General features: G+C 35.5%; 1 protein-coding gene across 2 annotated transcripts in view; it reads right to left on the reverse strand.

Moving 5' to 3' along the window:
• LOC123868044 (cyclin-dependent kinase 14) overlaps positions 1-23,239 on the reverse strand; it is a 134,330-nt gene that overhangs the window by 77,740 nt on the left and 33,351 nt on the right. For both annotated transcript variants that reach the window (XM_045910388.1, XM_045910389.1), the window contains exon 2: positions 11,684-11,770. In XM_045910388.1, coding sequence (XP_045766344.1) covers positions 11,684-11,770 — 87 coding nt within the window. The remainder of the gene's footprint in view (positions 1-11,683; positions 11,771-23,239) is intronic.

The raw sequence follows: 23,239 nt of genomic DNA on the forward strand, positions 1-23,239 counted from the left end.
AGGTTCATAATATTATGTCAATTGACAAATGTCAAGCTGTCAAGATGGACGTTGCCTAAATACATAATTATTTATTTGAAAATGATGTTTTGGAAAACTCAAATACTTTGGATCGTCGGGGGTGTTATAAATTTTTAATTTACACTTGTTAAATGAATTAAATAATATATGTACTTATTAGTAAATAATTTGTACTCTAGGAACAGGCGTTTAATTAAAATCACTGAAAAATGTATTCGTCACTTGTTACACGTCTCATATTTTTATGATGTTACTATTTTATTGTTGAATTTGTTTTTATATCCAAGCTCTTTTCTACAAAGCATGCGATGCGATGAATGAAATTTCAATAATATTAGAAACAAGGTGTCATAACACATTTAGATTTTAGTTTCATTCACGTGAATACGAGCGTTTCATCATCGGACTCACTCTTACGTAGGATGGTTTGGAACAAGCGGATTGAACCCACGTCCTTTCGGCCCACGTCATGTTACTTCATAGCGTTTGCATAATACCTACTGATTGAGATTCGTATTAAATTTTACAACCTATATTAAAACTAATATCCTTTCACTTGGCGTACAATATGTTATTAGTACAATATTTAGTTTTTTTTTATCTGCTGAGGTTATTGCCAGCTCTTCTCAGTAAAATCTACTTTCCGAACCGTTGTTAGAGTCTTGACTTATGGTAAGGGGCAGAGGCTGGACTACATGAAATAAATAAATTCAAAAAATTTTGTCGAGTCGCAGGAAACCAATAGACACATGTAGCACAAGATCATGATTTGTGAAACTTTCTACAAGAGACCTTTGTCCAACAATGGACATCCTTTCAAAGAGACAACAATAACGACGCTAGTATAATTTATATATTACAAATTAGTTAGCAACAGAAGCATCCCCAGAAAGAAAACAAATAGGTACACCACTAACGATTTACTTCAGAATTGCTCCACTATAAATCTTTACATAGGTTTGCGTGCAGGGGCAAAATAAAAATATTGTGTTAAACCAAACGAAGGGTTACAGTTCAGTACACTTTACACCTTAACGATGTATAAACAAATCGTGGAAAGAGGTCATTGTATTCGTAAAAGAAACAAACAGTTTTGGAATAGTAAATCCAAACGATGTTTCGACTGCGGTAGAATTTGATATTTACATTGAGTTGATCGGCCCGCCAAGACTTCGTAATTGAGTATTCGTTAATTTTCAAAACCAAATATTTTTTGAAATTATACAAAACAAGAGAAACTATACAAAACAAAAGATTAGGTGGTCAAGTGACATAATTATCTCATCTCTCATTTCTTTCATCTTCCATTCTCTGTTTTCCAATGCAATTTTTAACTGTTTTATTTGTATTTTTCATCGATGCATAAATACTTAAAAACCCTGTTTAGAAATACCAGGTCATATTGAAATTCAATATTACCCGTATATTTCCTGTCATATGATTATCCACATTTTCATTTACAAAATGTTGGTAATCTTTCAGTCACCCGCAGTCTATCTTTAACAGTTCTACGACCACTTTAGCCTTCTTCAGATTTGTCAGTTAAGAGACAATCAAGAAGTCGACGCACGCTCTATTCGATATGGATCTCTTATCATACTCGTCGCCATCGTTACCACAGTCGTTACTTCGTAATTTGATAAATGATGCTTGTCACACTCATTCATCGCATATCATCGCGTGAATCCGGTGGAAACTCAAACTCATAAACAAGATACAATTATACTGACTCTGATGGCAACTGAATTTTAGAGTATTCGCATCTTTGCCTAGAGTAATTTATAGAGTGTTTTTAACCCACGACCCAAAAAGAGAGGTGTTATAAGTTTGACGTGTGTATCTGTGTGTCTGTGTATCTGTGTATATGTCTGTGGCATCGTAGCTCCTAAACTAATGAACTGATTTTAATTTAGTTTTTTTTTTGTTTGAAAGGCGGCTTGATCGAGAGTGTATAATCCAAGAAAATTGGTTCAGCCGTTTGAAAGTTATTAGCTTTTTTCTGTTACTGTAACCTTCACTTGTCGGGGGTGTTATAAATTTTTTAATTTACGCTTGTGTAGAGTTGCACTAAAACAAAAGGCTCACAACTGGCACCTAAAGTCACAAGATTTTAAAATACCTACTATATTAAATTAGATTAGTCTGTCCTTTTCTTATTACATTGGTAAGAGAAAGATGCGAATACTCTAAATGATCGATTGATTGAATATTCAGTTGCGCTCGAAATCTGTACCAGTCCACTACCTAGGCATCTAGTGAAATTTTAAAACATATACAGCCTAACAAATCTCTGTGGTGACTAGTAAAACAGATACTACCTAATTCTTATAGCATCATGCAAAACTAAAGATTGCATTTGTATAATCTGCTTCAAATAGTTATGTGGGGCTAAAGTAAAAGTTTTCTATCCGCAATAGTGCCTCGCTCTAGGCACTATTGATCTGCTCGCAAGCCAGGACTTCGCAATTACGTATGCTCGAGCCTGCGACTACTCATTTTGTGAACTACCTGTTCTACTTTTGTGGACCCAATGCTTGGAGGTTTAACGTAATTATATTACATAGATTTTACCAGTTTTAAAACGCTGTCTATGCTATGCTTACTTGCGCCGCGTACTATAACTCTATCGTTTTCTACAACTTCATCGCCTCCAGCACTATCTACAACGGTACTCAGTCCAAAATTGTTTCAGTTAAAGATCAATAGTTACCGGTGTCAGAGCGAATGACAGATAAGAATCGCGATGGCATCACCAGTGCAGTAATCGATGATTCACCCAATCCACAACCGTGGCAACACAAACATTACCTACACTGCTTGTGATAAGATAGCAAATACTTTTAGGAAGAGAACCATCGATATCTGGAAAAGTGTGTGATACATAGATTGTGAATCGTTCTATTTATATATAAGTGTTATACCTAATTGATAACAGGTAACTACTACGCGTCTGACTACGATATCTTGACGCTTCTTCTAGGGCTTAAGGATTAATAATTTACCTAAATCTATGCGTTATGTCCGTATAGTAGTTTGAGCTGATAGATCAAGTTAATCAGTCACCTTTTCCTTTTATACATTTGGAAATAGGTAGGTATTGTACACTGTAGGCCGCTTTGATAGATTGACAAGATACCACCTATACCTACAGCCTTTATCATTTAACCTACATTTCAAACGCTTGATCGCTACCAAGTTCTAAACAAACTTCGGCGCCTGGCGTTGCTACACACGTAAACATGACGTTATGATTTATACGAGACGTTATCTCTTCATACTACAGTGCATAGCAGTCATATAAATCTAACCGTAATGTAAAATTTACTGAAAATAGTCACTATTCTTTGAGAAATAAGTCTCATTTTAAAAGGTAGTCTTGATGAGCCGAGTAGTCTTATGGGGTGCCCCCATCATTCAGTGTAGTTTCAATATACTTTGTAGGACGTAATAGCGCATTAATCACGTTAATCTTCTCTTATTATGACACGTAGTTGAGATGTAAAATGAGACATTGATGAATATAATATTATGTAGTTAATAAATAAATAATTATTAAACGTAAGTTTATCATGCAAACTTTGCTGGATTGGCGCTTTGTCTAGGGGTATCAAAGACAAATTACTGAAACGAACTCAATTAAGTTTTCAATAGGTACATGAAAGTGTCCACACAAAAACTAAACTGACTGACTGACTTAGAAAACAAGAAAGATTTGAAGAATTTTACAAAGTAGCAGGAAGGAAAAGTAGGTAGGTACGTCAAAAAATATAATTGTTCGTATACCGTTGTCTCGTTCCCCACTTAGTTTAAAATATAAAATTATACAACGCGTTTCTTTTTAAAATACAGTTATTACAGTTGGTTCGCTATCGCGTATTCAAAGTTTTTCAATTGTATACGACTCGCTGAAGTTCGGAACTAGGAAACTTCGGTCGTCCCGGCAAAAAGTTAAACCTACCTAGGCTAACAATGCCATTGTTGTAGAACTTATTAATTACTTTACAATGTAGACTGAGGAAATATTTAATTTTATAAAGTTGGGTAATTAAGCGACACCTGCGGATCAGAGTTCATGCAAATTACTTATTTAAAGTGTAGAAACAACAAAACTATGATTATAACGCAAAGTATTTTTTACTGCTGCAACAATGCATTTCAGACAATAGTAAGAAAATAATTAACTAGCCATTGACGATACGTCTGTTTGGTATGCTTCTAAATGGAATACTTCCAAATGGAAGTACTCCATATTACAAGTGTAAATTAAAAATTTATAACACCCCCGACAAGTGAAGGTTACAGTAACTAGACAAGTGTAAATTAAAAATTTATAACACCCCCGACGATCCAAAGTATTTGAGTTTTCCAAAACATCATTTTCAAATAAATAATTATGTATTTAGGCAACGTTCATCTTGACAGCTTGACATTTGTCTATTGATATAATATTATGAACCTAACGGTTATCTAACCTTCTTTCCTACAAGAAAACTAGAAAAGAGCTGATAACTCTTAAACGGCTGAACCAATTTTTTTAGATTTTAGCTAAGAACACTCTCGATCAAGCCACCTTTCAAACAAAAAAAACTAAATTAAAATCGGTTCATTCGTTTAGGCGCTACGATGCCACAGACAGATACACAGATACACAGATACACAGACACACAGATACACAGATACACACGTCAAACTTATAACACCCCTCTTTTTGGGTCGGGGGTTAAAAAGAGCTGATAACTTTCAAACGGCTGAACCGATTTTCTTGAATGATAGTTAAGAACACTCGATCAAGCCACTTTTCAAACAAAAAAAAAAAGTAAATTAAAATCGGTTCATTAGTTTAGGAGCTACGATGCCACAGACAGATACACAGATACACGCGTCAAACTTATAACACCCCTCTTTTTGGGTCGGGGGTTAAAAAAGCACATTGATTATTACTTTCATTTGAACGTACGCGCCGTAAGCTAAAATCACGAGGCCAATTCAAATAGCTCTACTTTACCAACGAGTAGTTGTATAATACGGTAGGTACCTACGAGTATATAGTGTGTGCATGTAGATAAAATAAAACAAACAAAATAACATATTATCTTATCATACGTAAACAATGAAATTTACTTATATAACAGAAAATGGGTCGATGCAAATAAAGATAAAGGCTCGATTAAATCTCGTGCGAGGTAAATGGCCGTTTGAGTAAAACGCTACATCTATATAATTGAGGGCTACATTAGAGAATCAAAACCTATATATAGGTTATTTCCGCTGACCTAGAATCATGAAATTTGGCAGGTAGCAATATCTTATAGCGTAAGTAAAGTGAAATATCCGAAAACCGTGAATTTGCAGTTCTAGTACCTAAGCAAATGTTAATGGGTGGTGGTAATCACTTAACATCAAGTAACCCGCCTGCTCGTTTGCTCGCTACTTTTTTTTAATGTGATAATCATAACTTCCGTGTTAGTCGTCAGGCCTGAGGTTTGTCGCGGGTTACCAGTATATTTCGGGACTTACGACAAATACTCGTTCCCTAACAAATAGATAACAAAGCTAATCCGTTGTCATTTAATCAAACGCGGTACATAAAGAGAATGGGGCTGTTGAAATAATTATAAAGACGTGCTTAAATCTTGTACGAGACTCGGCGAGCGAAATGACTTCATTTATTGGGAGAGCAACCGAGGATTATGGGTCTGTCTAATGAACAGGCTGCAAGTAGCGCCCTGGCCGTTAGACAAATGGGCGGGTTTAAGATTTAATTTTGTATGAAAAATAATGCAATTTATTTTTAGAATTTTGTTTTATTAACGGCCTAAAATTCCGCGTCGTGAAAGTTGTTTCTAGACGTACCTATATAGGTAAGTATGTATAGAACCATTCTCCAAAATTACACTACAGTCTACATGTACTTAGGTTTTAAAATCACTTTGATTTTTCGGGATGAAAAGTAGCCTATGCCACTTCTCCAGGTAATTAACTATATCCATGCAAAAAATCACGCCAATCCGTTGCTCCAATGCGGCGTGATTGAAGGACAAACCAACAAAAAACACACACTTGCTTTTATAAGAAGAGTACCTACCTAGTGAAGTAAGAAAAAACCTTATAATTTCAATTACCTTACACATAATATACGATCCACATAACCTGTACAAAATACTGTTATTACGTGGAGTATATTAAAGAACGATGCGATGGGCAAACCTCCAAAACCTCTCCACGTGATTGGTACTCGAAAAGTTCTGCCGTGTTGTAAAAATAAACATTTTTACCTTTAAATGGTACGCTGCAGCAATGAGTGGAATGTGTGTGCATCTAAATATATATCACACGTGTTTCATAATAAGGATTTATTATACCTTGTAGAAACTAGACCTCGCTTGCGTCGGTCGGTACGCGTACCAAGGGTTGTCGTAAACCTCGTATTTTATTTCGACACTGGGGACTTATTTTATGTCTTTTTAACAATACTAGCCTTACTTCAAGAGTAAGCAAAGGTAATGTCTAGCTACTCATATATATTTGAGTACTTTGTCCTTTTCAGCATATTCTGTTATGTACTTAGCCTATAAAATCTACAACTTGAAGCCTAACAGATGTAAGGGTTTACAAAAATATGCAGACAATTCAAAAATACAGAGGTATTTGAGTTATCTCGAGTCAAAATGAAGATTGTTCTGTATTAGGTGTTTTATAGGAACTTTGAAAGCAAGATCTTTTGAGTAAGTACCACAAATATTATGACATAGTTTCAGTAGACAGATAATATTTGGCACTCGCTAACTTTACTATCTCACGTACTAGATCTCTGTGGCGAACTGGCTAATGATTGTTGATGAGATGTATAGACACGGTGTGTGGAGTATTTCCACGCTCATTATACTACGACAGCTAATTAGCTAAAATATATGTATGCCGGCGAACTTCATTTCATTTTAACAGGGCTCTCTCCGTCACTCGTTTCCACTCGTTTCATACAGTCGTAGTTCCAATTTCATTTGAATATTAAGCAACCAAAGTCCATGAAATTTTGCAGACATATTCTAGAAACTAATATCCGTGTCTGTGGTGTTTTAGATTTTTCTAAAAATATGTAGTTTTAAAATTACAGGGGCTCAAAGATTTGTATGAAATTTTTTAAGACCGCGTAACTTTGAAACCGAATATTTTAACAGAAATCTGGAAAACCACAGACATAGATATTAGTTTCTAGAATATGTCTGCAAAATTTCATGGGCTTTGGTTGCTTAATATTCAAATGAAATTGGAACTACGATTGTATGATACGAGTGACGGAGAGAGCCCTCTTAATGGCAAAAAATTAAGACTATACTAATCTGCTCTACTGCTTTTCTTCTATCCTGGTTGGATCGAACGACTTATTTAGGTGCTAGGTGCTATGTACTAAGTAAGTCGATAGGTAAGAGGTAAGGTATACTCAGTCGTTACAGTATAGTTGACTCTATAACAAGTTTCAAGCGATTTTCGTCATCCCGCCAATACATAATCTACACTTATATTTACTACCTATGAATGTATGTAACAACTAACAAGATGATTGAAAAAAAGTTTTCATTTTTATTTATTTTATTTACTTATATTATAAATAAGAATGTGCGTCTGTCTGATTACGGTTAACTGTTTAACCGATCTCAACTTCTATCGACCATATAAACCCCCAAGCAGAGACAAACGCTTGGCCCGTTATTTCTCATTGACATGAAAAGAAAAGTGAAATTTTCCTAATAAGGTCAATTAGCATGCCCCCGAGACCTCACACGTAGATGTGGGACGACAGAGAGTCGCTAATGAGGACTGATGAGACAGATGGACACAAATACGATGTGTTAATTGAATGCGTTTGCACGCTGTTATGGAAGCTTCTCACGGCGCTTTATACTCGTAGAGCGAGTTCCACCGATTTTAGGTAGGTATCTACTACCAGGCCACGCTTACTTAGGCTGAAATCTATAGAGCGTACTTTGACTTTTCTCAGACTTAAGACACTGTTAAAACGAGACAGCGTTATACCACTATAATCTCTCCCGTTTTAACTGAAACTTAAGTGTAAGCAAAGTCAAAGTACGCTCTATATATTTCACTATAATAAATAGCTGTTTTGACGATTCGAAGTCCATAAAATCAATGAACAATCAGTGGCATGTTCGCAATTTCTTAGTATATAAGATAATTTATAACTTAGGTTAGTATTAAACTACTTGTTCGTCATAAATTAGGCTACATCGTAGTAAAATAGAGTAGCTTATTGGCACTAATAATAATAAGAAAAAAAAAATTGATAGGCTTGCTGAGCGAGGAGAATCGGACAGCTTTAACCAAAGTTGGCACTATACTAGACTCATGCCAATACGCACCGTGTGAACCCACCATAACATTCAGCGATTCGATAGCTCGTGGCCAAAATATAATTCGATTATTATCAAAATCACCATGCGTGAATCGGCATATTTTATTTACGTTTGATAAAATGTATTTACCCAATATTGAAATAATAGTTGCGGAAGAGCAAATTGATTTATATAACAATTTTAGTAATAAAATGTTTCAAGCAAATAAAACATAAACATTTATTTATTTTGTACACGACTGCCCAAAAAAAGGAGTGTAATGTTTTCGATGTTCATGCTCTCAACACGTTTGGGGTATCACTAGAAGCCTCACAAAATTCCGAGTGACACTGGCTATAATTTTTTTAATTCAATATGGCGTCTGCATGGCGCCATTTTCATAGATGATTTTTTTTTTTCTTTTTAGTTCGTTTTTGGCAGGCCATTCGTGTTTTAATTTTTTTTACTAAGACTTGTTCATATTTGTATATCAAAGTACTAAAACGTGGAAGTAACTCTAACTGTAGAAGCTGGGAATGGACTAGGTACATAACTCGCTTGCAACAATCGGATCTGAGAAATATTATACCTTAATGAGATGGCCGGATACAAATGCGGCATGTTAATTAAATGAGTTTCCACGCTGTCTGACGGCATGCTGCTATTATTTCGAGTGCAACGAGAAACTCGATTATGCATTTCAAATGATTAAAATAATAAACTAATGAGTAGGTACGGTTTTGAATCCGTACTAATCTAAACACGATATTGGAGCCAATTCTCTTGTTCATCTCTAAACTAAGTTTACAGTATCGGCATATTTTTCTTTTGAATATAGATAAAAAGGGTCGAAAATGAATTATAAATTTTAAGACTCCCAATTTTAGTGCGCTCTATTTAACATCCAAGCTAAAGTCACGAGGTTTGACAGGTCTAAACTAAACTCGGTTTGTCTGACTTTTTCTTATTTCCTTGTTAAGACAAGTGTAAATTAAAAATTTATAACACCCCCGACGATCCAAAGTATTTGAGTTTTCCAAAACATCATTTTCAAATAAATAATTATGTATTTATTCAACGTCCATCTTGACAGCTTGACATTTGTCTATTGACATAATATTAAAAACCTAACGGTTATCTAACCTTCTTATCTACAAGAAAACTAGAAAAGAGCTGATAACTCTTAAACGGCTGAACCAATTTTTTTAGATTATAGCTAAGAACACTCTCGATCAAGCCACCTTTCAAACAAAAAAAAGTAAATTAAAATCGGTTCATTCGTTTAGGCGCTACGATGCCACAGACAGATACACAGATACACAGATACACACGTCAAACTTATAACACCCCTCTTTTTGGGTCGGGGGTTAAAAAAGAAGCGAATATTCTAAAAAATATTTGCGCATCAGAATCAATACCTACTAATAACGCCTAAACTGCCCAACCGATTTAATCCAGTAAGTAAACACAACCTGTAAGATAATGGGAAAACAAAGGAATCTTATGTGATTTAAAAAATGTATAACTTGTCTAATTAAATCCACGCGGACATTGTTGGCTACGCTTCTACAGTATTTTTTAGAGTTCGTAAGTTTGTTTTAAGGGGTAATCTTTGGAATCACTGTATTGATTTTGAAAATTCTTTCACTAGAAGAAAGGCACATTATTCCTGAGTAACATGGGCTATATTTTATTTTCAAAAAAATTAGAGAACCTTACGAAAATTGTAATAAGCTGCCCGTACGAAGCCGGGGCGGGTCGCTAGTGTTTCTATAAAATCCATGTAAAATACGTCACGAGTTAAACGATAATATTGAAACAGATTATATGCGTGTAGGCAGTCTACCAGTATAGCGCATGTTAAAGAGGTACTTAACTATTTTCGTACACTCCCAAAATAGTCACTTTATTTATGCATCATTCATTTTCATTTCGTTCACACATTTATTTTTGTCGTCTGACAACGTCCCCACCCATTTAATTAATCTAATGTCTAACTAGTTTCTCTTATTACGAAGCACGAATGCTATGAAGTTATATTTTTAATTTATGATCATTTTTATAGCTTTCTATGTTAATAATATAATAATAGAGTATTGTCATAACAAAACAAGTAATAAACAGCGCTACAACCCAACTACTACCCGCGAACTGCTGATAGATAGCTATAGATACAGAATAAAATTGATTTTCTGTCGCTCAGTGTATTTTAACATTGTTCTATATTTATATCTATGAACTCTGAATTTTTTCCACTTTCATTTGATATCCCACTCAATACAATAGCAAAAAAAAATTTGGAGACCCCCCCCCCCACATTCTTAGATGTAATCGTCCGTCAGGTCTATTATTTTTAACCCCCGACCCAAAAAGAGGGGTGTTATAAGTTTGACGTGTGTATCTGTGTATCTGTGTGTCTGTGTATCTGTGTATCTGTGTATCTGTCTGTGGCATCGTAGCGCCTAAACGAATGAACCGATTTTAATTTACTTTTTTTTGTTTGAAAGGTGGCTTGATCGAGAGTGTTCTTAGCTATAATCCAAAAAAATTGGTTCAGCCGTTTAAAAGTAATCAGCTATTTTCTAGTTTTCTTGTAGAAAAGAAGGTTAGATAACCCTTAGGTTCATAATATTCAAGTGTCAATTGGCAAAATAATGTCAAGCTGTCAAGATGGACGTTGCCTAGATATACATAATTATTTATTTGAAAATGATTTGTCGGGGGTGTTGAAAATTTTTAATTTACACTTGTTCGTATAAAATGTAGCCTGTGTTACCCGGACCATAATAACGAATCGATTGACACCTCATTCAGGAAAATCGGCTCAGTAATTTAGGGTGGAACACACATAAATACAAACCTACATACTTACATACATACATATTACATAGACTGCTAAAATCACAACCGTTCCTTTTGGTTTTGCCTTAGTCGGGTAATAAGGGTTGGTTGTAGGCAATTTCCACCTAGGTCGCCATCCGGCGATGACTGAATAGCCGTATATTTGCTATAGTAACTACTCCATTGATTTGGCGAGCACGCTGCATTTCTTTGCTAATGGAGGTACCTTCATAGAAAACGTAGGAGGCGAATATATTGACTAGTTATCCGACTACTTACCTAGTAACTTGTAGACATAACACTGAATTATCATTTACTACTATAAATATGAAGAACATACATCGCAACAAATAAAGAAGAGTTATAACAATCAATTAAAGTAAGCACATAATTTAAACAGCAATTGCATAATATTTCACATTATGTTTTATTTAAATATCAAAAACAAAATATAAAATAATAGTACTTACATAATCTACCGAAGCTAAGGGATAGGCGCTTTCTGAGCTTTTGCATTTTGCTCATAGCACCTCCCCTTTTTTCTCTCATTGTCACGCCTGCAAACAAAGAAAAAGGTCGATAAAATTTCTTTGCATCTATATACAATATCTGAGAAGGCACAAAACTATTGTTCTGACAAAAAGATTGTTCGTGGAAATCGAATGTTTTGATTTTTCCAGAATTTAAAAGGAACCAAAAGCTTAATTTGCTATATTCCGCTGAAACAGACAAATCTGTATGGTGCGACATGCAGCTTGCAGCATGATAAGAAGATAAGATAAGATAAGATAATCAATACTATATTGGCATTTTACACATTTTATTTTTAACCCCCGATCCAAAAAGAGGGGTGTTATAAGTTTGACGTGTGTATCTGTGTATCTGTCTGTGGCATCGCAGCTCCTAAACTAATGAACCGATTTTAATTTAGTTTTTTTTGTTGGAAAGGTGGCTTTGATCGAGAGTGTTCTTAGCTATAATCCAAGAAAATCGGTTCAGCCGTTTGAAAGTTATCAGTTCTTTTCTAGTTCTTACTGTAACCTTCACTTGTCGGGGGTGTTATAAATTTTTAATTTACACTTGTACATTCTACATACTCTCTACAAGTATCAGGTGCTTATAAAACTCCGTTCTCATCGTTGCACACATCGAATTAGTATAATGAGAGATTTGTTAAGGTTAAGACGATGTTGGATTGCAGTCGTTACACATCACTAATTAATGGATATTATAAGATTAACGATCTTTTATCATGCTAACTGCTATTTTCTTGGAAGTGGCGTGCCATGGCCGTGTTTATTGCAATGTGCGTTTAGTACCGAAAGTAGAAGTACCTAATGTACTAAGTATATTTTAAACCCGTAGAGCAAACAAGTAAGTTCCCATTTGTTAAATTTTCGAATTAAAAATAAATATTCACAAAGACTTGACGAGTTTAAATCTCTATCCACAGAATAAAATTATTTCATTTTAAATGAAAGCTACACGTAATGACCTGCTAGATTTCATGATTAAAACACGATTCATTTAATCTAAAAGTTATATCACTGAATTTTTTTAAAGGGGATGATTTTCTATTTAAAGTTATAGGTCACCACCACCACCCCACTTCAACTAAATTCATTAAAACGTTCGCCACGAATTTGAAATTGCGATGCGCCGTTCCCTTTAAAATACAAATTTGTTTTTGACAAAGTTAACTTCTCAATTGCCGGGCTTCACTGCATTAATTATAAAATAATAAGCGCAATTGAACACACACCAGAAATTTACATAGTCGGAGTTTAAAACATGCATTAATGCATAATTACGGATTAATTAAGCATTTCTGAATACGCCGAAGGATATAAATAATCAAGAATTTAAAATCTTTTCAACAGAAACAAGCGGAGAAAATAAAACAGAAAAGACGACAAAAAAAACAGAAAAGATAATTAAACACACCAGAAATTCACATAGTCGGAGTTAAAAACATGCATTATTGTATAATTACAGATTAATTAAACATTACTGAATATGTCAGAAAGATTATAAATAAACAAAGATTTAAAAACTTTATAACAGAAAGAAGCAGAAAAAAATAAAACAGAAAAGACATGAAAACCTTGTACTTAAACGATTCCATTTGCATTTTGCAGTAAAGACTAGGTATGTAGTTTATTAAATTCTTCGTCGTAAAAAATTTAAATACAAAAGACTAGCCTATGCCCATGACTTCGTCCGTGTGTACTACACAAATTTCAACCCCTCATTTTCCTCTCTTAGGGGTTGAATTTTCAAAAATCCTTTAGCGGATGTCTACGTCATAAAAGCTATTTGCATGCTGAATTTCAACCTGATCCGTCCAGTAGTTTGAGCTGTAAGTACGTTGATAGGTCAGTCGGTCAATCAATTTTTTATTTCGTTTTATATATTTAGATGATAGATTAGTCCACTGGTTTGATATCTTTTATATTGTATTAAATACACAAGTGTAAATTAAAAATTTATAACACCCCCGACAAGTAAAGGTTACAGTAACTAGAAAAGAGCTGATAACTTTCAAACGGCTGAACCGATTTTCTTGGATTATAGCTAAGAACACTCTCGTTCAAGCCACCTTTCAAACAAAAAAAAAACTAAATTGAAAACGGTTCATTAGTTTAGGAGCTACCATGCCACAGACAGATACACAGATACACACGTCAAACTTATAACATCCCTCTTTTTGGGTCGGGGGTTAAAAAGATATCAGGCCGGTGGCCGCGGTACGTATTAGTAATAAATGGTAAGAGTATTACATAGGCGACATCACGACGCCTCGCCCGGTGATCGAGCGTTGCTCCCGAATTTTATGTCATTTAAAGTAGCCGAATGCAATAAAAGTACCTCCTACGAAGTTTTCACTGGGGATTGGAAACAATGCTTGCTAGACGATGTCACAGTTCACGACAGTTAACAGAGCTCTCTCCGTCACTCGTTTCATACAATCGTAGTTCCAATTTCATTTGAATATTAAGCAACCAAAGTCCATGAAATTTTGCAGACTTCACTTGGCAGCAGGCGTCAAATGTTCCTTTATTTAGACGCTAGGTAGCCTATGAATAGCGTATTTTTCTTTGCCTAATATTTGACATACCGTCGGTTCAGGCTCAAACCGACAGTTCCCTCACTCTAGTTCACTCTGACACTGTTTACTAGACGGTGTGTAGTCAATCAAAAGCCTAGATAGCTAACAGACATCTTTGATACAAAGTGTCGAAGGATTTGTTAGGAATTTAACAGAGCTCTCTCCGTCACTTACTCCATACAATCGTAGTTCCCATTTCATTTGAATATTAAGCAACCAAAGTCCATGAAATTTTGCAGACATAGTCTAGAAACTAATATCTGTGTCTGTGGTGTTTTAGATTTTTCTAAAAATATGTAGTTTTAAAATTACAGGGGCTCAAAGATTTGTATTTTTCTTTAAAAAAAGGCCCAACTTTGTGCTCGTTTTTCTAGACAACGAAGCAATTTAATGAAATTTGGAAAAACCACAGACCTAGAAAATTTAATGAATATTATGTAGTAAAAAAATTATCGTTATATATTTTATATTGTTATAATTATGTGGGAACTACGAAAACCAGAAATTACACCCAGAAATCTTGAAAATTTCGTGCTGTCTCGATTTGTGCAAGCGGGGTGGTGAAGTGCGGGGGACGACACGTGAAACTGACAGAAACGGACAGTCTAAACACACGGGCCACATTTAGACTGCACCCGACTCCAAACTTGTCGATAGGTCTAACTAAATACATTTCAACTTGCGTTAGACGTATGCGTTACCTACTCAGACGTTGCCTGTAGATAAAAATATGTCTCATGTTTGCTGGCAATAGCGTATGCATCAAACCCTGCAAGTTGCAACTCTCTTGCAACCTATTCCTCACGCAATACGCACAGCTTTAATATTATGATTTTTGACAATGTATACTATATGTAATGCCATATCACAGGTCACTCTCTGATTTATTGCTAACAATTTACTTCCAAATGCAAAGAAATCTAAGTGTGTTGAATTCACACTGCCCAATACCAGGACCTTAAATGACATAAATTCATTGATAAATAATCATATGTTGAAAATAAAGGAGAACCCCGTGTTTCTCGGTATAATGTTAGATGCAAAGCTTCTATGGAACACCCACATATCAACACTTGATGGTAAACTCAGCTCTGCTGCTTACACTGTTAGAAAAATTCGACAGGTACTGACGTGGAAACTGCAAAAATTGTATATTTTGCCTATTTTCACTGTATTATGTCTTACGGACTCTTGCTATGAGATAAAGCGGTAGATATTGAGAAAAAAATGTATTACAGAAAAGGACAGGACGTGCAATTTATAATTTAAAACCGCGCGCTGCCATACAATAAAAATATAAGGAAATAAGTACCTTATCTATTATCTTATAGTAGCTTCTAAATATATTTACAACTAGCTAATGCCCGCAGCTTCGCTCGCGTGGATTTAGGTTTTTAAAAATCCCGATCCTTTCATTTCCCAGAACAAAAGTTGCCTCTCCGTAATAGCCCGTCCCCGGGATGCAACTTGTTTCTGTATCACGTAAGAATATTTAAACGGATTATCCTTTTCAAATCCCGAGGGATCACCAGGATTTAGGAATGCAATTTCTTACAGCATCAGGGTTGAGGTCAACGACAAAGTGTTTACTTGGTATAGATACCTTCAATATCAATTAATAATCGACACTTTTTAAATCCCATTAGCTTTAGTAGTCAGGTCCCCTGCAACATCAGGGTTGAGGAGTTGGAATCCAAATTTTTTATTGAACAATGTCGCAAACTTTCTTTATCGATTAAAAAAACTACCCAAAATTACGCAGTTAGGTTACCTGCCAAATTTCATGGTTTTGAGTCAACGGGAAGTACCCTAGAGGTTTTCTTGACACACACGACAGACAGAGAGATAGACAACAAAGTGATCCTATAAGAGTTCCGTTTTTCATTTTGAGGTACGAAACCCTAGAAAACGTAGGAACGGCATTCCGAACCAGTGGTGACCATCCAAAAACACTTTGAAGTTTACCTAAAAGTTTACAGGAATAAAAATTTATCATTGTATTCCATTCCATTTCATTCTATTCCATTCTGTTCAAAGATAAATAGATAATAAAAATATTTGTCACCGAAACAATAATTTACGATACATCGACCAATATCAATTTTACTGATGACAATCTGACTATTACCAAAGTGAACGACTACTATAATATCTATTATATACGACTAACATAATATGTATTATAAATTGTGTGCCGTTTGCATTCTCACTAGGTTCTCATTAAGTTTGTTTTATTTGGTTAAACTTTCTGGCATTTATATTGTTATGACGTTTAATTGGCAAACAGTCTGTTTATTGGCTGAAACTCAAAAATTCAGCCAATCACAACAAAGAAAATATTGTAATAATGATTGATGCAGCTTTCTGTAATTGAAAACAAAATATTTGACATTAACTTGAATGTGACAGTGTTTTCCGAATAGGGTTGCCAGAGGCCCCGTATTTTACTGGTTACCCCGTATGTCAGGATAGAGAAACCGGTAATTATGAAAATAAAATACGGGGCAAATAAAACTAAATATTTTTAGGGTTCCGTAACTCAAAAGCAAAAAGAACTCTTATAGGATCACTTCGTTGTCTATCAGTCTGTCTGTCTTTCCGTCTGTCCGTCTGTCCATCTGTCCTTCTATCCGTCTGTCATGTGTTCATGAACAAATATTAGTATTTTCAATTTTCAAAGTAAGATAACTACATATATCAAGTGGGTTATCATATGAAAGGGCTTTACCTGTTCATTCTAAAACAGATTTTTATTTATTTTTATGCATATTTTTTTTAATGCATAACAGTTTTTGATTTCTCGTGTAAAATGTCGAAAAAAATACCCGAATCGGAACCCTCGGTGCGTGAGTCTGACTCGCACTTGGCTGGCGAAACCGAACACTGACGTTATGTCCAGTAGAAAGAATATTTTCCTTTTGCGGCAATGCGTAGCCGAAACCCACTCGATATTGATCATGGTCGTAGCCAAGGCGGCGGGGCTTGGTTTGAGGATGTTAGCCTTTTTTTATACAAGTTAGCCCGTGACTTTAATCTTTTCTAGTGGTAAGTGATGATGCAGTCTAATTTCTTGGCCGTTAGGGCCATACTAACCATTTAACTAGCCATGACCGAAGCCTCCCACCAGACCAGAAATTTAGAAATGGCGACTGCGCCTGGGAAGCCGTCAAAAACCTAAGCCTAAAATAATACTTACACTATTTCTTGCATTTGCTTACCAATTTTTTTTTGGAAATATATCAAACATTTCGCGCTCACTTCACTCGCGCTTTGAATTTGTATTACTTGGTGTAAGCCCCGCAATTTCGTTTGCATGAATTTAGAGTTTTAAAAATTCCGTGGGGGATTTTCCGGGCTAAAAAGTTTATGTCTGGGATGCAAGTTACCTCTGAATAGTAAGTACCAAAATTTTGGTAAAGAAGATGGGCCGTGAAAGGGTAACAAATAGATAGGCAAATAGATATACTGTCGTATTTGTAATATTAGTATGGATAGGGAGCTTTAAAAATAAAATCTTGCTATGGCTAAACTCGTTTCCCTTTCACTTTAATTCTTTCTGTAATTGAACCAAAAACACTTACGCTCACTGCGCTCGCGCTTTTTTATTGTTGTATTTTATCTCACTGTCAAATTGAAAGGCGAAATTCCACTAACCAGGTAATTAGCCCATAAAGTTGAGCGAATGTTATTTTCCTCATGACAGGATTCAGTTCCGGCCCTGATAAAACCTCTCCCGAAATCGATTCCTGGCTACGGCCATAGTATTGATACTGTGAAGGTGGAATTACAAGTTAAATGTAAATTTAAGTTAAAATGCAAAGATTGTATGCATGAAATGTATAACATTTTGCTTTACAAAACTAGAGTTTTTAAAAGCTATTTAAATAAATAAATCTTTTATTTAAAATCACATTGCAAACACAGTTCACCAATCAAGACACGGCAACATACAGAGAAAAAATACAAAACTTACAAATAAACTGAAATATCTAAATAGGCTTTCCATGCATTTCAGAGAGAACCACCGCCTATTTCTTCAAATACTTCAAATTTTTAAATTTCTTCAAATCTAAACCCCGTATTTTTGATGGTGGTAGCCTGTAAATCAAAAAGAGGCAGGTGGCAACCCTACTTGCCACATGACATTACAGAATGAAAAATTGTTTTCATTACTCGGTAAGCCTACTGCCATAGTTTCACAGAAAGTGTGACGGTAGTTGTGACCTCTGATTGGTCGACTCTCTTTCACTATTTGCTAAAATTGATGATTGCAACAACATTTTTTTCTTTTTTGTAATCAAAAACAGAACACGGACGTCATACAGGTTGACTAATTGCAATCATTTCTGACCGGCTAACATTGTTCCGCTAGTGGCTCAAACTCACTGTCGCAGCAAGAACATGGTAAATTCAGCCAATCACAGCAATTAGAATTGGTTATCACAAATGCACCGATCTAGGAACCGAGAATACACGAACCAGGGCAGATAGAGATGAGAACAATAATATCATACGTAGGAAATCGACGGGGGATCGTTGACAATGATCCTCTTAAAAGCTGCGAAGATTTTACAGATGTTTTGGAGCAATAATATTGTTTACGAAAATTACTAAAAGTAACGAATTCTCAGAAGAAACGACAAGACCCAAATATTTCCGGCTTGACGCAGATGGTGGTTATAATGAACTCATATAAAACTCAGAAATGAAAGAAGCTTACGCCAATTAAACGATAATAATTCGCTTCAAAAAAATTGTCGCCAGATTTAAAGATTTACTTGTAACTAACCCAGATTTTTAACGACAGTTTTCATATTGGCGTTCTTTCGATTACTTCCAGTACCTACTCTTTTACAAGCAAGAACAACGATCGATTCCCAATTTAAAATCTCTTCTAGAATTCTTCAGGTGCAAGCTGTATCTGTAGTGAGGTAGCTATTAGGTTTTGGCGCCTAGCCGATTGTGAGATGAATTTTGCGGTTGTCGAGGCCAATTTATAAAAGCAAACTGCACTAAATTCTATTGCACTGGCCTAGAAAACTATTTTGTGTACTAAAACGTTTAAGAGAATAAACAAATCCCTCTGCGTCGTATTTCTCTCTACTGAGAGCCGAAAACCCTTCCGCCAAGGATCCTCTTGTGTACCTACAAGGAACCAAAAACACCAAAAAGCTTAATTTGCTATAATCCGCTAAGCCAGACAAATCTTTATGGTGCAACATGCAGCAAGCGAAATGCACCGCCCGCTCCCTACTACTAAACATGTAGAAAAAGCCAGCCACCAAGCAAGCAATACGCACTACCACCATGCAGCACCACATAAATCCCAAAACCGTTCGACGCACTTTAGTGGTTTTGGGATTTGTCATAATCATATGGGGCATTTAACATAATCATGGGAATGAACATGTCCATACTAGATATCAGAACCCGCTCTCCTATAAAGTACTAGCCGATGCCCGCGACTTCGCCCGCGTGGATTCAGGTTTTTTTAAATCCCGTGGGAACTCTTTGATTTTCCGGGATAAAAGTAGCCTATGTGCTATTGCAGGATATTATGTATCTCCATTCCAAATTTCAGCCAAATCCGTCCAGTAGTTTTTGCGTGAAGGAGTAACAAACATACACACAAACACACACACACACACACACACATACAAACTTTCGCCTTTATAATATTAGTGTGATATGCTACTGTTCTCACGGAATTGCGTAAGCCAAATGTTAATGTCTGCGCCGTTCGGTACTACCACGCTCCAACCCTATCGTACTTTGCACGTAGCTGTATAGTGAGTCAACAAGCCTAGGGCTTGCACAAACACGGTCACCGTTGACAAACAGTCACGCTGTCAACGGTATCTAATCTGGAAAAGCGACAGGATCTGTAGACGCATCGTTTATACTTAGAAGATACCTTGCATTATACAACTTTGTTATATCACAATAATTAATCACAATCAAGCGTTAGTCAGAAACATCATGTAATTGATTACAACCGATTACGCTATAGTCCTTTTCATTCTGACAGGAGACACTCGGTAGTGGGCCGGCGATGGGTTAAAATGCTGTGCATGTTCTATCAACCAAAATATTAGAACGATATAATCAGATCGATTTTACATGTTTCAAGTCCTTAATCTACAGTCTTATAAAGTTAGGCTTTATGATGCAGACGCACTCGATAATTTATTGATAACGAGTAAGTGAAACACTCAAAATCGATTCTATTTATAATGAATCTTAAGGACAGCAACGATGAGTCGATGACTAAACATGACGAACATGTACGTGACATTGTAACAATCATCGATAATAACCTCACTCAACCGTATTGGGAAATCAATTTATCACTCATACTTAATATTAAATTGTTTTTATTAAAGATGTCAATGAAAATTACCAATGGAATGCATTTCCGTATCTTGGGTGAGTATCACGTTTCTTCCGCGTAAGAGATAAAGGAATGCTAATAATGCTACATGAATTACTTCTGAGTAGCCTAATGACTTCACCATGTATGTGAAATCGTGAGACTGTAGATAAAAGGGTTTGTAAACACTACGAATTCTAGATATGTGATAAATAAAATACAAGAAACATTACACAAAGTGTTAAATAATGTCCCTAACATCCCTGCAAGCTGAAGTTAGGATAGGAGCGACATGTAGATGTACCAAAAAAATAACGAGCTTCGTAGTGTGATACCCGTGGGAGAAATGAGAATTTAAAGAATTTGTGTAAACTCCTATGTAACAACCCTGCAAACAGCTGATCGCGGAAATGAACTCGTAAAGAACTTCTGTGGACTCGAAGGACCGTTTGAAAGTGTGTCAACTAGCTGAGACAGCGAAAGAATCTATGGCACCAATTAATTATCTAGTACCTACTAAGTACATCCATCATGTCATGTTATATAATTAATCAAACACGCTGTAGATATACCTAATTTAATGGATAAAGACAATTCTGCGTAGATTTAACATTTGATTCTAGAAAAGTTCTATGAATGGACGGAAACTGGAAAGAGAGCTTTTGACGTAGCCCGATACGATGCTATGTCGGATCAAATCCGCAACGCTCGCGATAACAAGATCCAAGAGCCCTATACGTCTTAAAGAACCGAGGCACATGACCCGACATCGTCCACAGGAGGATCCAAGATGGAAGGAGTCACGTCGCTCAGTAATGAGAAAAATGACACATAAAGAGAGTTATGTAAGGCTTGGGTTGAAAAAAAATCCTATCATACATTTACACATAATAGGTCAGTAACACAATATATTATCGTGAATTATCTGATATAGTACGAGTAATTCCATTTTATCAAAATTCCTGAACTTATGAGCACATTGTCATCGCACAGTATAGGTATAGTTCTTAGAATTATTATGGCCAAAATAACAAACATGCGTTTTGATTTAAATAATAAACCACTGCGATTCACTAGTGGCCTACCACCGTAGTTTGACAGGTATACCTACCACAAACACTTCAGATTGGGCGCGTTTTATATTGTCTTTTATCTAAATTAGGAACTGTTTCATCTTTTAATTTACACCACTCGAAGCCCATATCGCTTTATGCAGATTATCTTCCGCGTATTTCCTCTTTACGTGTGTAATAAATGCGGCCGTAAATTTATCCTCTCGTATCCCAAGGGAAACGGCTTAACTGCCAATTTAAGACCGTTATCCATTATTAATGATGTAAAACATGAAACGGGCCTATTAAGGTTGGTTATGCGGAGTTTATATTTCGTAAACCGCAAGCAAAGCTCTTACAGAACCGCAACTGAGATATAGATCTCCAAACAGGTGTTGAAACAGACATTGAGTTATATATTTTTGGATTTAACCTTTCGTGACTAGCTTTACCGTCATATCTAACTTTTATTATAGATACAAACAGAAAACTCTATCAGGGTTAACTCTAGAGGCAGAATTTTCAAAATAATAGCACTCTTTCTAGTTATTATTTCTATCCTGACTAACTTATGTGTGGTGTTTTAACTTTTAAATAACAAGGGATTAACGAGAGGTTTCATATTATATTATAGCTGATGCCCGCAGCTTCGCCCGCGTGGATTGGTCAGATCCCCTGCAGCATCAGGATTGAGGAGTTGGACTCCAAATTTTTTATGAAACAATGTCGCAAAGTTTCTCTATCGATTAAAAAAGAAATGACGCAAATCGGTTCAGAAATCTCGGAGATTTCGGTGTACATAGGTAGAAAAACACAACTCCCTTTTTGAAAGTCGGTTAAAAAAGTAGCCTATGTTACTCCCTGGTCAATTCTCTACTTGTCTGTGAAAATCCCGTCAAAATCAGTTCAGCCGTTCCCAAGATTAGCCTTTTCAAACAGACAGACAGACAGACAGACAGACAAAAATTTTAAAAACGTGTGATTCAGTTATAGTATTGTTCAAATAACCATATGACCTTAAAATGCGGTAGTCATTTCGAAATTACAGACAGACACTCCAATTTTATTTATTAGTATAGATAAAGCATGACACAGTGGAAATTGATGATCGACAGCATTAACAAAGAAAAGGCCTTTTAAATTTTTATTGCTATATAAAATTGAATGCTTTTGTTGTTGATTTAATACCATTGTGGTGATTTCGACCACGCTTTTCATTAATGCCGCTATCTAACAAGTGTAAATTAAAAATTTTCAACACCCCCGACAAATCATTTTCAAATAAATAATTATGTATATCTAGGCAACGTCCATCTTGACAGCTTGACGTTTGTCAATTGGCACTTGAATATTATGAACCTAAGGGTTATCTAACCTTCTTTTCTACAAGAAAACTAGAAAATAGCTGATAACTTTTAAACGGCTGAACCAATTTTTTTGGATTATAGCTAAGAACACTCTCGATCAAGCCACCTTTCAAACAAAAAAAAGTAAA

Source organism: Maniola jurtina, chromosome 9, assembly GCF_905333055.1.
Source record: "Maniola jurtina chromosome 9, ilManJurt1.1, whole genome shotgun sequence".
In the NCBI taxonomy this organism is placed as follows: domain Eukaryota; kingdom Metazoa; phylum Arthropoda; class Insecta; order Lepidoptera; family Nymphalidae; genus Maniola; species Maniola jurtina.